Below are 18,363 nucleotides of genomic sequence, written 5' to 3' on the forward strand. Positions count from 1 at the left end.
TGCTCGGGTCATGACCCAACTGTGCAGCGCCTTGGGACGTCCTCCTGACGTGAAAGGCGCTTTATAAATGGAATCTTGTTGTTGTTGTTGTTGTGTGGAGAAAGTTGTGTAAATTAAACTTTAGACTGATGGGTAGAGTCCATATCCAGGCCCTCCAGTTGGAACTTCTTTGCTAGTCTTTTAGAGGGCAAGAAATGTGTCATCATTATTGAACCTTAATAATCTAAATGGAATGAAGACAATTAAACCCAAATAAAGAATTCTTTGCCAAAATTAAAGATAATTCAGAAATAAGCTGTTCAGTTCATCCCTATTATATAGAATATCAAATTTAATTTGAAGCGAAATATTTCTCAGAGCAGCAATTTAATGCTTGACTTTAATCCCAAAGACCTTGGTTTAAAAAGGTTTACACCACTAGTTCAAAATATTTACCTAACTCAATGCAACTTGGCCTCAGTTCCACAATACCTGTCTTTACATGCACACGGTTTATAAAGAGCACATGAAGAATTGCTGCTCCACATACAGGGCACTACAAAAATGCAAGTTGTTGTATAACCAAACTGAAATGTAAATTAATATTAATTTTTGTAACTTTAAAAGTCAGGATACTGCTGACACAGAAGAGGTATTTTAATGCTTAGAGCCACGGCAACATTGCAAAAGAATCAAATTGGTGTCTTAAGGGGCCATGATAATAATGCCTCATACCTTTGGAATTTCAGTTCCTTAACTGTGTGATCTGGAACTGAGCCACACCAGCAACATTCAAAGATTAATCTAGGTTTATGCTGTCAGCTTATTCTAGCAGGAGTGGTCAAAACAGCCTCAGCATTTAAAACTGGGGAAAGGCAGTTTTGAATCTGCTACCCACAATAACAGCCTCGTGCACTCCCACGATTCAAGGACTTATCAGGCATATTTCCAATATTCCACCACTGAGGATAGCACCAGGTTTGGCTCCAATATCCTTTCTTTCCTCCCACTGCAACACACTAAGAGCTGATCGCTCGCAGGCATTAGCCGTCTAAATCAATATGAAGGATGGCCACCTGGTACAACAGGCAGCTGCGGTTGCTATTGGAGCTGTACTCGATGTTTCCAACCTTCAGGATTGTAAGGAGAAAGAAAAAGGGGGAAAAAAAAAAGTAACGTGGCTGACGATCTCACAGGCCTTATTTGTGGTAGCATACAAGAAAGTTTCTTTACTTAGAAAATCATTTTTGACATGGTGCCATCTCATATTGCAATGTCTCAAAGCACTTTAGAGTTTTCCACAAAAGTGCAGTGACTGTGTATTTGTAGGCAAACAACCTCAACTCCCATCAATATCTGAGACTGAAAGCAAGGATCAATAGTGGGGGGAAGGTCCTGGAAGTTAAGGCCCAAAAAACACTGCCCATTAAATCTTGCAACACCATGGAAAGAGCGACAGGAGTCTGGCACAATTTTAAATAGTTGGCGCTTAGAATTGCACTGCTCCCCATCATTCCAACATGAAGGAAATGGCTTCATCCTGAAGTGTTCTTTTATCTATCAGCCACAATGACGTTTCACCTTGCCACTCTTCCCTCCTATAAATATATTTAAAAACACTAGATGACCCAATGCTATTTGTGTGGAAAAATGAATGTGATTTAAAAGAAGACAACGCATTATGACTTGGCTCTTACCTGTTGTTATCTTGGCAACTTTATCAGCACTCACTTTGTTCCCTTTGCCCTTTGACAAGCTGTACTCCACAACATCACCAACCTCCAGTTCATCAAGATCTCCAGAGAACTCACTAAGGAAGGACACAGTTAGATGGAAGAGTTTCATTGTTAGAGTATTGCTTAAAATGCAATTGATTTTAGGAAGAAATAATAATAATAATCCTTGCATTTGATATAGCGCCTTATCTCGTCTTCAAGACGTCTCAAAGCGCTTCACAAGATGCATTGTAAAGTGTAGTGACTGTATTTTGTGGGTGAAACGCAGCAGCAAATTGCACACAGCCATGTTCACAGACAGGGGTGGATTGAAGTGACTAAATTATTACTTTATTATTATTATTGTTTTGAAATCCCCAAAGAAGAAATCTCTGGACAGTCAGTGCTGCCCAGAGATTAAAATATGTACAACTTGAGCATGGCTGCAACTTCTCAGAGCCCAAGCATCCAAATATTTGTAATCAACTAAAACGTTACAAGAACTTGGATTTATATAGCGGCCTTCATGCGGGATAGTGTCCCGGATGGCTTGACTACATTGTATAATAATAATATTTGCGTTTGATACAGCATCTTATCACATCGTTGAGACGTCTCAAAGTGCTTCACAGTAAAATGTAACGTGAATTGACTGTATATTTGTGGGCAAATTAGTTGGATCCAACTTCTATTTTTACAGACTTTTCAAACTTATCATAACCCCTTGCAATGAAGGTAAGTACTTAAGAGTGGAGTTACGTGGGATAAACTGGCTTTGAGAAAAATGCCCATCTCATTCACGAGTTCTGGAGTTGCTGATGTGTTGTTCTCAAACCCTAAAGCCAAAGTCCCAATGGATTGTGCTGCACGAGTCCCAAGACCCATACCAGTGCTCCACTGACTACCCTTCAAGTTCATAGATTCGTACAGCACAAAAAAAGAGGGCATTCGGCCCATCGAGTCTGTGTCGGCTCTTTGAAAAGAGCAATGTAATGTCAATCCCCCTCCCCGGCCCTTTCCCCATAACCCTGCAAACCCGTCCTCCTCAAATACCCATCCACCGTGTTTTTAAAAGTTATTATCGAATCAGCCTCGACTGCCCTTTCAGGCAATGTGTTGCAGATTTGAACAACTCACTGCGTGAAAAAATTTCTTCTCACCTCCTGTCTGCTTCTTTTAGAGACTATTTTAAATCTATGAACTCGAGTCACCGACACACCCACCAGTGGGAACAGTTTTTCCCTTTCTAACCGATCAAATCCCCTCATGATTTTGAAGACCTCTGCTCCAATGAGAATAATCCTAGTTGTCAGAAAGGCTTCTCCTCAAGGGCAGATTTTACCTAGACTTACCTAATGTGATCACTAGAAGTTATTCAGTTTGATTTAAAAGTATAACGGATGTCCCATGTTACACTATGTTTACACAGGTCTGCATGCTGATGATTAACTTTATTAATCAGGAATCTCATTCCTAGCATTTCAGCTTTCAACTCTCATCACCTTGTGCCAATGAGAACAAGCTCAGAGATCAAAAATGACACCACAACCTTATTTTATTTCATTTTTCTGGAACATAGATGTAAGCTGCTCCATTTTCTTAGATCATGGCTGATCAGTTAACAATACTATTTACCTGCTGTAGTCCCTGGGAACACTCAGCAGGTCAGACAGCATCTATTTCCAGCATCTGCAGTTTTTTGCCTTTTGTTTGTTTATAGATGCTGCCTGACCTGCTGAGTGTTCCCAGTGACTTACCTTTATTTCAGATTTCCAGCATCTGCAGTATTTTGCCTTCCATTTACCTGCTTTGCCAGACTCCGCCACTGTCTCACCCCTCAGGCTGCCGAAACTCTCACCCACGCATTCGTCACCTCAAGGCTCGATTACAGGAACTCCCTCCTCATCGGTCTCCCCAACTCTTCCCTTCACAAACTGCAGATCATCCAAAACTCTGCAGCTCATGTACTCTCACGCACCAGTGACCCCATCACTCCCACCCTCGCCCGACCCCATCACTCCCACCCTCGCCCAACTCCACTGGCTCCCCATCCCCCAGAAGATCAAATTTAAGATCCTCGTCTTCACTTTCAAGGCTGCCCATGGCCTCGCCCCCCCTACCTCTCTGACCTGCTGACTCCCTACCAACTTTTCAGCCTCTCTGCCCCCACACTTTGGAACTCCATCCCACAGTCCCTTCGCCTCCTCCCTTGCCTCCTTCAAGGACGGTCTCAAGACCCTCCTCTTCGATCGTGCCATCAGTCGCCCTCCCACGTCTCTGCCTTTCCTCAAACCCCACCCCTCCCCTATGCTCGTGTCCTGACCCCTGAGTGCCTTGAGACATCCTCCAGACGTGAAAGACGCTCTATAAATGTAATTTTGTTGTTGATGCCTTCTTTCCATAATCTTCACATAGCAAAGTACTTATGTGCTTTTCTCAAACATTTCCACCAAATGTGCACGAACAGTTCTTTGATGTGAATAACACATTACTACAACTCTGAATAAAAAGATGCATTACTACTATGGCTAGCTGCTATTTGAGTAACATTGGTCTCTGTAGGGAAACTATTCTTTTTGTAATGCTTCCTTCTTTATTTCTAGTGAAAATAGTTGAACAAACAATACTGCCTTCAAGCTTACTCCCATCTTAAGGCAGGTTGATAAAAATTAGGAAACTGGTAGATCTTACTAAACAACAACTAATTACATTTATATAGTGCCTTTCACGTCAGGAGCAAAGAGCAGCCTGTAAACAAGAGTGACCACCAATCTTGCAGGTTTGGGTACCGAGTTTGATTTGCTGCAACCTAAACCAATCTATCTGAACAGAGAAGGTAAGTCCTGTACTGTGAAGTAAAGCTACTGTGTGAGCTGGAGAGCCGCAGCCTGAACTGCTTCTGTGTAAACATCAAAGCCACATTGTATTTCCACTGACAAAACAAGTTTTGGTAACAGCAATCCAGAAAAACTGACAGGACTGATTTTGTCGAAGTTGGTATCTCACTAATATTAGAATTTGTCCAAATAGGACCCAAAAGGATAAAAGAGTCAGGCAAGGCCACAGCTCCTTGTGACTGCTGGTAGGGTACATAATAATCTTAAACCTAGCATTTGATATACATTGACCCTTTGATTTACAAAGACCATCTCAAAGCTCTTGACATCATTCTACTGTAAAGTGTAGACATTTAATTTGTAGAAAACATGTCAAAACATTGAAGATTTGGCTTCTCAAGATTCATTTTCCTCTTCTAGTTAATTAAAAACTATCTGGAATGAAAAGGAGCTTCAAGAAGGCACATCACCCCTAACAATAATGAAGATAATGAGCTGGAGGGTGAGAGAATAGGGCAAAGTAGCAACCCTCAAATGGAACTGCAAGTCCTTCAGAAACATTCCTCAATAAGAGTAAAGCAGGGTAAATGAGTAGTTGTCATGCAAGAGACAAGTTTTTCATTTAATATTTATAATTTATAAACCTTAAAAATTATAATTTATAAACGTTGTGGCAGTAGGAAGTGTACATCTTCTGATCTTTGCAAAAGCATGAAAATATCCATTATAACTAAGTATATTCGCTGGGTATTCATAGGTATATGTAGATCACTACATACTCTACACTAGAGAGAAAGAGAAATGGGTGAGTCACATAAAGAAAGGAAGGTACTGTGTCCGTGTTGGGGAGATGGGGGGGGGGGGGGGGGGTGGGGAGGAGGAGGGAAATGATAAAAAGACTGGCTCTACAAAAGACAATGAGGAGCACTGTGTGACATTATAGTCATGGCATGACAACTGGTGATCAGTACATTGTTGACCTGACATCCACACTATTTCCACAGGTACAGCAGGCCCAGTCCTGTTAGTGCAAACATTGATTCTCTGCTGAAGTGATACTATATAATAGGTATAATACTTGAATATGATACAGCGCCTTATTACGTCATTGAGATGTCTAAAGCGCTTCATAGAATATGCTGTAAAGTGCAGTGATTTTTCATATTAATATTTAATAGTAATATTAAAGCAACAATTCCAGAATTTGTAAGCGTCACATTGAATGTGACAATACTCTTAAAATATACCAGTGTATTGGTGTTTTGGTACACAGTTTCCAAATATAAATTAGGGAAATATTTTCAGTTAATTTCACTGAATGATAAATTCCATCATCCATCCTCAGAAATGTAACTGTCAAGACCATATTGTATAAAAGTATGTAGGCTCAAAAAAGAGAACATACTTTTTTCCCCCAGAAGTGGCATTATAAAAACAACAAATGCTCTGCTTAATATGCTCCAATACAGAGGAAAACTAGCTTAAATAGAAACATTTCACTTGCAGCTCATTCACTCATTATAGTTGTACTTAAACCCATTTTAATGGCACCATCTACTGGTAGGTGCTCACCCATATAGCTCACCTGACTTTTCTTAGTCAAACAAAGTTCATACCCTTTAAGTTTGTAATCACACAAAATGTAAAGTCTTCTACCAAGATATTTTCACCTCCAACTGAAATATTATGCCTTTGTTCTGAACACATTTTCCTTGCAAGACATTGAACATTCTACGCACCTCCTCCAAACTAATACATTGCTGTCTCTACTTACGGTGGTCTCCTCCAGACCAGGCATAGACCGGGAGACTATTTTGATGAATATCTTGAATCTTTAAACCCACCCTGAACACTGTCTTCTATCCTTGGCCTCTGACACTGCTCCAACCACACACTGAAAATTTCAAGAGCAGCAACTGTTATCTGACTTTAGTATGGTTTTGTCCACAGGTCTGATCAACTTGGCAGATTCAAACCTTACTCATCTATTCCCAGAGTTCCCAACTTTCCTTAATGCAGTCTCTGTTCTTCTTCCTAAATCACCAATAAATAGCACTTCACATCTGTTAATCAAGCTGACTTTTGGCATGTTATTTTTTTAAAAAAAAACCAATTTGCACTTATATAGGACCTTTCAAATAGAACAGCGATACAATGCAAGCAAGTTGGGAAGAAAGGGGGGGTACAGAGAAGGTGACTTTTTCACCATTTATATAAATGACTTGGATGAAGGAATAAAGAGTTTTATATCAAAATTTGCAGATGACACAAAGCTAGGAGGCACAGTAAATTGTGTAGATGAGAGCAGGAAGTTACAGAGGGATATAGACAGATTAAATGGGCAAAACTGTGGCAGATGGAATTCAATGTGGGGAAGTATGAGGTGATCCACTATGGATCCAAAAAAGCAAATTGTGAGAAACTAAGAACTGTGGAACGGCAAAGAGATTTACACAAAGCACTAAAAACAAGCTCACAGGTACAATAAGTTATCAAAAAGGATAATGGGATGTTGGCCATTATCTTAAGGGGGCTGGAATATAAAGGAGAGGAAATAGTGCTTCATTTATATAGCCTTGGTCAGATCCCATCTGGAGATTGTGTTCAGATTTGGGTATTGCACCTCAGGAAAAATATATTGGCTCTGGAAGGGGTGCAGCGCAGATTCACCACAATGATACCAAGACTTAAAGGATTAAATTATGAGGACAGGCTGCATAAATTTGGTCTGTATTCCCTTGAGGTTAGAAAGTTGAGGGGTGATCTGATTGCCTGACAAGGTGGTGGAGGCTGATTCGATAACTACTTTTAAAAACGCGGTGGACGGGTATTTGAGGAGGACGGGTTTGCAGGTTATGGGGAAAGGGCCGGGGAGTGGGATTGACATTACATTGCTCTTTTCAAAGAGCTGGCAGAGACTTGATGAGCCGAATGGCCTCTTTTTGTGCTGTACGAATTCTATGATTCTAGGTTTTTAAAATAATAAAGGGATTTGATGGGGTAGCTACAGAGAAACTTTTTCCTCTAGTGGGGGAATCCAGAACAAGGGGCATCATCTTAAATTTAGAGCTAGCTGGGCCATTTAGGAGTGAAATCAGGAGGCAGTTTTTCACCCAAATGCTGGAAATCTGTCCCATAAAAGGTTGTGGATGGGGTAAGGGCGGGCAATTGGGAGTTGGGGTACAGATCAGCCATAATCTTACAAAATGTCAGAACAGGCTCGAGGGGCTGAATGGCCTACTCCTGTTTCTATGTGACCAAAGGTATAAAGAGTCAGGTTTTTAAAAATTCAATGATTTCCTTTGTCTGGTCTTACTTGACTCTCCTACATCTGGACTCCAACACACTGCAGTTACAATGGAAGGTCATTAAGCTAACTGTCTTTGAGGGGCTGATTGAGCTGCTGTGGATTTCCAGCATTTACAGTTTTTCTTTTTATTTCTAAGATCCACCAAGAACCATTACATTAATAATAATGTGGTCACATAATCCACGACTGTTTGTGGGACACTGCTGTGCGCAATTGGTAGCCCCGTTCACTCACAAAGTGGTCAATACACTTTACAGAATATTTTGTGAAGCCCTTTGAGATGCATCAAAGACGTGATAAGGTACAAGATACCTTATCAGGTGCATTTGATAAGATCAAATGCAAGGATTATTATTATTACTATATCTTGGGACATAATCAAGTATTAGTCAGTCTAGTGCTTCGGGACGTCTTCCCGACGTGAAGGGCGCTATATAAATGCAATTTGTTCATTTGACTTTCGCACAACATACCCACTGTAAAATTCACCTCCAATCATGTTCATTCAGTCTCCACTGCACTTCCCACTTCTGCTTTTTTTTTTAAAACACAGCATAAGATTGTAGAGGAATCTCACCTATAGTGGAAGAAGATTTCTTGATCATGCTGAGAAGTTTCTATGAAGCCAAAGTTATCCTTCAATGCTGCCACATATCCTACAAGTCTCTTGGCATTGGGTTACGGTTTAGAATTTTGATTGCCACTGCACTCTGAAGACCTGTTCTTTTAACTTCACAAATACTAAATTCAATCTAGGGAACATTAGAGAAAAATAGTTATTTCACTGGCATTGTCAATAAAATAATGACCAGGGTTGACAAAGAAGGAACTTACAACTTACCTTGTCACCAAGCTGTGGAATTGCACACCCTTCCAGATCCTTTATGTGGTATGGCACAGTCATTCGTATTCCAGAGTCATCATATGTAATCATTCCTTCCTCTGAGTCCTAAAAAAAAGGCAGAACACACACAAGTTCAGTAACTCATTAACCAATAAAGGTGCCATTTTCTAGCCTAATAATCCAATGTTTAACCAACTCCTGTTTGAAGTTAGTAATGGAAAGTCATTCTGGAAATTCTTACAAATTCCAACTGTTAGTGTACAAACAGAAATTCACATGCTGAACAAATTAAAAATATCCACACACCAAAGTTCTCTCCAAAAAGCAGTGCTCCTAGATCAATTAAATATAAGCATAACTGCACCCCAAATAAATCCTTAAGCAGGTCATATTTTTGTAGTCAAACAATATTGCACATATTAACATTCCAGTTAATTTGAACATTTTGTAGGTTAAATTTTGTAAATCACAACAGGTGTCACACAATGCCAAAGTGTTACTGTCCAGTACGTACAGTTACATCTAATGTGCTACAGCTATTTCCTTGGGTTCAGACTGCCAAATATTTGCCTATCCCAAGATCAAACACAACAAGTTGGATTTATATAGCAACTCCACTCAGGGTAGCGCATCTTCAAAACCAAAGAGCAGGGAAACCAAAAGACAAATCCTCTACTGTGAACAAAAGCCTAGTGAACCCAGTCCCATGGGCATACATCCTCCAGCCCAGAAGGGTATTGATAAAATTAAAATGGAGTAATTATAGGAGTTACCTTACACTGATCTCATCTCTCATTTCTAATCATTTCTTTATTCCATGCTTCATTCAATCATGTACAAAAACTTTCCTTCAGCGAACCAAATTCTCTAAATTTGTTCTTGAGGTCTTCATTCACTCAATGGGAATACAATGGTATCAAGATATCATTGGTAACTACCAATACTGCTGATAAATCATTCCATCACCGCACTGTGAAACTGTCAGCTGACAATGAGCCCAAGCAGCACAACCTTGGGTCCACTGATTTGTTCACACCCTTACAGTGGTATAGCTCACTGCTTCTCAGAAAGATTTCAGGAAATCCCCACAATGTGTATGCAAGTGTCCACCCCGCCCCCACCCGGGAGTCAGTACTTGCTCACTTGACGAATCCCCCGGTTTAGCTATCCGAATGCGGAGAGGAATAAAGTCCTTGGCATGAATTCCCGGCAAAGCTACTGCTGGGTTTCTATTTTGAAAATGGGCAATGCAGCAATTATGTGCAGACATTCAGTGTGCTGAGACACAGCAAGGCAGACTATAAATATCACACTACTGCTTCAGCTAAACAGTTGGGAGCGTTTAAAAAAATGCATCCCACCAACTATACAATAGAGGCTATTCCTTGCTTATGGAAATCTCCACAGATATCACAAGAGAATGGCACTCAATCCTGCTTTCCAGTAATTGAGCAATGGATTTCTGTTTGTGCTCTTTCATTCAAATTACTTTTTATATAAAGGAGCTGCAGACTCAAAATCATCATAAAGTTTTTCTTCAGTTATTTCAGGGACAGAAAGGTTACCTCTCGTGGTATTCAGTCATTTTTTAAAAAAAATCTTCTAACATTGAACCTGAACTATTTTATCCCTGCAGCCAACCAGAATATCTGTATGCGCCAAGGATTATATTATAGTGCATTAAGTTAGGTAAATAACCGAAAGCGGTCACCATGTCAGACTGAATTTGTAAGAGTTACACGTTGATACGAGAACACAGGCCATCTCTGATGGACTTATACACAGCTTCTCTGGCTTATTCTGCAATTAATTCAGTCATCCCTCCAAAAAGATGGGAGATCGACAATTCATTTTAGAAGTTGTTGTACAAAAGATGAATACAATTTAACAAATTAACTTACAACTCAAGCTACTTCACAATCAATGACATGTCATGGTTAACTAACCAAGTTGTCTCAATTTTCAAGTTATTTACATTGAGCGAAATTCTTGCCTCATGACAAGGAACATTTTATAATCTTTCCGAAATGACCATCTCTCATTAATTCTCCACTGCAGGGCAATGTGCCCACTGGATGCTTGAGGCATTATACAGAAAGCACCATTTGAAAGGACTTAAGATGCTGAAATAATTCAGTTCAGGGAGGAAAGCATTTAGGGTCTCACCATGTCTTCCCAGGAGCACAGGCGAGATCAGAAATGCAGCAGGTCGGGAATCCAAGTTTAGAACCTGCCTCTCTAGGCTGTTACTGACAAAGTATACATTTTTGTATCTCAGTCTGGATTTCAAATACGAAAGGAAAAGGTTTGGATGAGCCGTAGGAACAGAACAGAATTGAACAATGCATCCCCAGAAAGTGTCAAAATTCCCACATTAAACTAGAGCCGAAAAACATACTGTTGTTGTGCATGTGCCAAGATACATAGTGAAGAATAAAACAACTTGGCTCTTTTTAACAAAAGGCAAAATACTGCAGATGCTGGAAATCTGAAATAAAAACAGAAGTCACTGGGAACACTCAGCCGATCAGACAGCATCTATGGAGAGAGGAAAGTGAGTTAACGTTTCCTCTCTCCATAGATGCTGCCTATCCTGCTAAGTGTTCCCAGTGACTTCGTTTTTTTTGGCTTCTTGTAATGTCTTTGGGCTATTGATAGGTCAACTTTCAAAATCATGACCCACGCACCCCCTAAACTGAATCCCTACCTTCTGATCACCATCAGATCTGATGAGTTGTTGGTTCCTGATTATCAATTTGTTACTTAAGATTGGAATAACACTACAAATAAATTAAAACTTATCAAGAGCCCAAAACTTAATATAAGCACCCAATTTGCATTAAGGCTTAAAATCATTTGCTTGTATGTTGATATAAATGCTAGAAGTGTTTAATCATGTGGATTTGATGTGTTAGGTATGCAGCACTCAGTTTACCAAGACATTAGGGTCCCTAACAATACTACATCAGCTTATTGGCCAGACAGTACAAGGTAAATTACCCAATCCTGTGCACCTTCCATGAAAGCAGATATTCCTCTATTTGAGCAGATAATCGAGGTGACGCTTATTGAAATAAGATCACTGAAGCAGCCTCAACTACACTCCACTGAATCAATTTCCTCACAGATTTCAGTTGAGTAACTCTTCCCAAGCAACTCGCCAATGAGGCAAAACCATCATTAATTCGCCATTTTAAGTCAGAAAACAATCTTTGTACTCATTACACTTAAACTACATCGTTAAAAAACTATTCCCCCCAACCCTTTAACACTGATTCATTAAGAGTTATCCATCCACTAGATATTCGTTGACAGGACTCTGCTTCCTTCAGATACATGGTGATGAGCTTTTTGGGTATGTGTTTTTTTGAAAAAGTAAAGTCCTTAAATACATGGATATCGCTTCAAGTTCAACATATGATACTTTTACAAGATGAAACCAGGGAAAGGAACAGCACAAAATATGTTTGCACTTTCATTGAAGGTATTCACTGCATAGTAAAGTGGATTTTCTCTCTCCCAGCCCTTATGCAGTCAACAGGTTTGAATATCTCTACAAACAAGGAATACTTTTATCATTCACCAGAATGTTATGAATAAAGTAAGAGCCACTACAACAACAACAAGATTCCATTTATTGAGCGCCTTTCACGTCAGGAGGACGTTCCAAGGTGCTGTACAGTTGGGCCAGGACCCGAACAGAGGGGAAATGGTCAGGGTGAGGAGAGGGAAGGGAGGGAGCGAGGAGGGGGTAGAGAGTCGAGAGCGGAGCTGAAGGCTGAAGGTCAAAGAGAAAGGTCTTGAGACCGGCCTTGAAGGAGGAAAGGGAGGAGGCGGCGAAGGCACTGGGGGATAGAGTTCCAGAGCCTCGGGGCTGAGAGGCTGAAGGCCCGGCCACCGATGGTAGGGCGGTTGGGGCGGGGGATGTGGAGCAGACCGGAGCCAGAGGAACGGAGGGTACGGGCAGGTAGGTAGGGGGATAGTAGGTCGGAGAGGTAGGAGGGAGCAAGGCCGTGAATGGCCTTGTAGGTGAGGATCTTGAATTCGAGATTAAGCTGAAAACAACAATATTCTTGTATTTATGTAGTGCCCTTCACACAAGGTAGCATCTGAGCACTTAACAGTGGCGCAAGCCTATGCCAAATTGAGGGATAGATGGCTGTATGTATGGTGGAAGAGGAAGCTCTTCAGACGTGATCTGAAAACGGGGAAGGAGAGGGCAAGGCAGAGGAAGAGAATTTCAAAGTCCCGGGGCGTAGTGGATGAAAGGATGGCTGCCAATGGTGGAGCGGAGGGACAAGGGCCAAGCTGGAGCCAGCTGAGCGGATGTGGCGAGTGTTGGAATGGGGAGGACGCAGGTCAGAGAGATAGGGAGGGAGGTGCAATGGCATGAAGGGATTTGTAGACAAACAGCAGGTCAATCAGCAAGAGCACCAGCATATCAAGGCACAATAAAGGTAGTTACTTGGTGAATAAATCAAATGAGGGGGATGAGAGATAGAGTTGTATAGTATTAGAGGAGTGTTGGATTTTTAAACAGATCCAACTGGCTATTTTCACTGGCCGGATTTAGTTTATATCGTCTCCATTCCTATGTTCCGAAACATCAAACAAGCACCCCTCGACCATTCCAGAAAGTTTAGAAAGATGTAAACATTCAGTCCGGCCTAATATGAGCAGCACCCAACATCAACTGGGTTATTAATCTTGGTGGTGCACTATTGGAGAGAGAATGCAGCTGAGAATTTAACTCAGCCTAGGAAAGCAGAATATACAACCTTTACAAATCTTCAAGCAATCTCAAGGTTTATGATGGCAGAAGGTTTTATTGCTTACCCTTAAATGCAACAAACTGAGAAAAAGGTTTCATAGATTTTCTGTAATATCCAATGCATTTACAGAACATTATGCTGATGTCACGAACCAGAGCATGCCTGTTACATTCATTAGGTTAAGTAGGCAGGGAGTAATCCCAAAAAACAAGCCAATGACGAGTCACCACAGACTCTTTATTTAGTACTTAAAAGCTACTCATGTTCACTCCAGTGGATTAACATCCTTGGAATTCGTCAACAAGATGATTCAGTTAATTTCATAGTGTTATGATTAGTATTTTCTAGTCAAATCACGCTGAAACCAAATGCACAAGAATATTCTCCAAATGAACGGCAGTGGTTGCAAATAGTTGAAGCCTCACACAATTTGTGGAACACAAAATTGCAACACAGGTATGGATGGAAATTAGCCCCCTACCTTCTCTTTTTTCTGAACAACATCAAAGATAAGAGGACAAGAAAAGAAAAAGAGATTTTTAATACAGCCAGGGTTGGGCAGTGTAAATACGTTTATGTTAAAGGTACTCTACTTTGATTAAATATTTTGTTTTGCTATCATCAAAGAATTCTATGATAGAAAGAAATTTGGAGCAAGGGGAAAGGTAAAACTTTCTGGAATTATTTAGAAAGCAACTTTAGCTGAGAAATTAATAAAAATCCTTGATATATAGTGCCTTTCATATTGGAGGAGGTCTCAAAAGTGTTTCAAGGAATCACTGTAAAGTGCAAATCAAATGCAGCTATTTTGTTAGCAAAAGTGGCAGCCAAATTGCAAAACAAAGTCCATAAAGTGGATGATCCTTTTTTTCTGGGATATTGTTGGCTTGGATAAAGAGAGAAACTTTCTTCTCTTTTTAAATAGTGCCATGGGATCTTTAACACCCTCCTGGATCGCTCTACAGTGTCTCATTCATTTGTCAAAGGACAATACCTTTGACAAATGAATGACTCCTAGTACTGTTTCCAAGTGTCAACCTGGACTGAGAATTCAAACTCGTGATGTGGGGCTTGAACATTCTGACTCTGGGTCGAGAACGCCATTAACTAACTCATGTTGACACCTGAAAGCTGACTCCTCATATTTTCAGAGTACATCAGCAGTCAACAAGATCATACTCCTTAAAACTATCACTTGCCTGACAGCTATCGTAAATTAACCACAAAGGAGAGATTTGAAAAACTGTGATTTCAACCAAAGATCAAACTAGGTTGACTTTTTCCAAAGCTGTTAACCTGCTCATTAAGGTAATAATAATCCTTGCATCTGATATAACGCTTTTCATATCTTCTAAACGCCTCAAAGCGCTTCACAGAATATACTATATACTGAATTGACTGTATATTTGTGTGCGAAACGCAGCAGCCAATTGTGCACAGCAGCGTCCGAGATCAAATTCCATTACATTAACTTCCTCATGTTAAGAAGTACAGACTCACTTCACATCATATACCCCACTGCCTTAAGCATCTCATTTTTGTACCCCCCAGACCACCCAAATGACTGAAATAGTGTGGATCGTTCATCTAACATTATCCATAGCATTTATAATAAATGTTTATTAAAATTTTCTGCATGACAAAACCACATTGTTTAAAAGGGAAGCAGTATAACATGCTGGTGTACCAGATGATATACATGGAGGATCATCCACACTATTTCAGTCATTTGGGTGGTCTGGGAGGTACAAACATGAGATGCTTAAGGCAGTGGGGTATGATGTGAAGTGAGTCTGTACTTCTTGGAAGAAGACCACTTTATACTGGAAGCTTTATACTGGATATACACACAAAGGGGACAAAATTAGCAACTCCACTGGTCATTCACAGGATACCTGTGACTGATACAAATACAAAGCTTCAGATAACTGAAGTCTAATTTTCTGCACAGTTCCTACCTCTGACATGGGGCATTACATTTTTTTTCCCCCACTGAAGAGTGAATGTTCATTCAGCAACCAACAAAAAAAGGAAACTAAAACCACTGTAAAATCTATCAACAGAATGTATTGTCCATCACAACAAAGATTCTCATTCTCTTAACAGTTCATATATTTAATAACTTACCATGGAAGTGATTGCAGCCTGTGTCCTCTACAATTAGGAGCAGTCATGTATAACTGCAGTCATGTATAACTGCATCTGCTGCAATGATTTGCATAGAAACGCGCAGCCCAGACGTCGTCCATTCAGCCTTATCATGTGTGTGCGCCCTTGCTTTCTGAAAGTGACCCATTCAATCCCTTTTACCTACTTTTCCCCTATACCTTTGCAGCTTGCTTCTGCCCTTTATATAACACTTACCAAGATGATGTTCGTAGATGGGGAAAACATTGTGAATTTTAAGACCAAGCTTAGATCTACCTGTTTAAGTACGAGGTAAAAATAACTGAATTGCTTGGAGATGTGTTTCAATACGATAAGGCACTATAAAAATACAAAGCTGTTTCTTTAATGGTAAAGCTCATTGATTCTCCTCTTCCCTGATCACATGCCTCAGCTCCAGCTTCTGGTTCACATTCCCACCTTTCCATCTGCACGACCGCCAGTAGATGGCAATCGTCAGCACAAACATGCATTTCCATTAATAACAGGTCTAATAATGAGCACAATTTGAGTCCAGCTTCCAACACCATCAGCTAGTCTATATCACAATCAGTGAAGGGTGTCCAATCACTAATTGCTGTGATCTGTAAGCATTCAACTGACGTTCCACCTATAAGGGAGACTATAAATACACAACCTTTTGTCCACACCAGTAGTAGCATTTCAACCATGGGTATGAACAGTAGAATCAGATGGCACGGCCTGCGACTGAAGGGGGTAAATTCAGAACAAATTTGCAAAGACACTACTTCAGTGAGTGAGTAGTAAACTTATGGAACAGGCTCCCTAGGTAGACGTTGGAATCAGAAAGTGTTGTTTGTTTGAACAAATTTCTCCTAGAAATTCATATCTTGGGATGTAGTATATTGTTTGAGACATAATATGCCAGGATGGTGAAAGGCGAACTAGGTGGACTAGTCTTCTTTTGCCAGCAAATTCTTATACTCTCATGATATTCATAATATATTAATATTCAAATAGGAATCAATATTGTGATGGCAGAAAATAATTTCAAGGCTTCAAATAAACTTCCCCTTTTCTCATTACTGAAGGTTAACAATCAGTCCTGTAATCATACATGGAACCAATTTACAAGCCTTCACTTTTTCCTCAAAATGTCGCAGGTAATTGAGATTTGAGGATAGATTTCAGTATTTAAAACCTTATTATTTCAAGATGGGAGCTTTCTTAAATAAAAATGTCATGTCATGGATCACAGCAACTTGCACCTCAACTGCAGGCCCAGAGGTAACAAAATGCTAGTTTCCAATTACCTTTTCTTTCCCCTTGGTTGGGCTGATGGATTTAGATATCGTGCCGGCAGCTTCTTTATCCACAATTCCATAGAAACGCTGTTCAGACTGTGTATGAAAAGACACAGTTCCTTTTGGGAGTTTTTTAATTCGAATTGCATGGTTTCTCTGGGCTGAAAGAACATCCTTTAAGAGACGAGAGAACATCTTCACATAATGTACAACTACAGATGAATGCAAATAAATCAGATTCCAAGAACATTCTGAGCTATAATGAGAATAATTCAGAACTCAGATCAAATTAGGAACTGGTATACTGTTAATTTATATTGTTAGAATTAGTGGAACACAGTTTTATAACAGGAACAAGCTAAACCAGTCACGTTCATTAAATCATGCTACATCTTTTAATTCCAGTGGATTTCAGGCAAGCCTCACATTTGGTTTAAGATGTGATGCCTTTCACAGCCCTATAGGTGAGTGATATTTATTTATCCAAGGAGAGAATAACTAAATAACAATAAAAAAAATTTGGTCACTCAATCCATGACCACTACTTTGCGCAATTGGCTGCCAAATTTCACCCACAAAATAGTCAATTCACTTTACAGAAATTCTGTGAAGCGCTTTGAGACATCTCCAAGACGTGATAAGGCACTATATCAAATACAAGGATTATTATTATTACTATAATGACCATTTGGGCAAAGCGTTGGAGGTCGAATAAACCTCCAAAACTGTAGAGGAGGAAAACAATCAAAATTCCTTTAGGAAAGGAAGGCGGGGAGACATTTAAGGAGGGGAGAAATTTGGAGAGGAGAAAATCTTTTCGACGATCTCTCCACTTTCAGCGTGGACCTGCAAAGCTGGCAAAGATGAGAAAAACTGAGTTAGCTGCTAATGCGTTAACTATGCATCTTGCAAATATTTAGTCTATACCGTCCTCTCAACTCATAATTCTATCCACATCTACTCAACACACTCCTCTGCAGTGGAAAATAAAAAATAATCCTTGCATTTGATATAGCGTCTTATGTCTTTGAGGTGTCTCAAAGCGTTTCAGAATGTAAAGTGTAAAGTGAATTAACTGCATACTTTGTGGCCGAAACACTGCAATCAATTGCTCACAACAGTCATGGATTGAGTGACCAAATTATTATTTATTCAAAAAATTGTGGAGCGCAACTAAGCAACTAGATTAAAAACACATACTTCAAATGGACAACAAGCATCATTGACATTGTAAAAGTGCAACCCAGTATTAGTTAAACAGACAGGAAATAAAAAATACTGGAGACTATGGCATAGAATGTTGCAATTTCCCATCTAATTTCTCATCAGTTGCCTGTGCACTAGTGCCAGGGTGAAGCAGCTGTTTCTGTTTGTAACCAGATCTAGAGGTTGTGTAAGGCAACTCCAATCTATTTGCTCCATTTGGAAGCATTACTTGAAATAAAAAACAAATTCCTCCATGGAACAACATTTGA

General features: G+C 39.9%; 1 protein-coding gene across 1 annotated transcript in view; it reads right to left on the bottom strand.

Annotated features, from left to right (window-relative positions):
• LOC103183886 (cold shock domain containing E1, RNA-binding) overlaps window positions 1-18,363 on the bottom strand; it is an 84,674-nt gene that overhangs the window by 14,021 nt on the left and 52,290 nt on the right. Inside the window, 5 exon segments of the mRNA XM_007901626.2 lie at window positions 1,677-1,789; window positions 8,419-8,518; window positions 8,521-8,593; window positions 8,683-8,790; window positions 16,898-17,062. Coding sequence (XP_007899817.2) covers window positions 1,677-1,789; window positions 8,419-8,518; window positions 8,521-8,593; window positions 8,683-8,790; window positions 16,898-17,062 — 559 coding nt within the window.

Source organism: Callorhinchus milii, unplaced genomic scaffold, assembly GCF_018977255.1.
Source record: "Callorhinchus milii isolate IMCB2004 unplaced genomic scaffold, IMCB_Cmil_1.0 Scaffold19, whole genome shotgun sequence".
NCBI classification, from domain to species: domain Eukaryota; kingdom Metazoa; phylum Chordata; class Chondrichthyes; order Chimaeriformes; family Callorhinchidae; genus Callorhinchus; species Callorhinchus milii.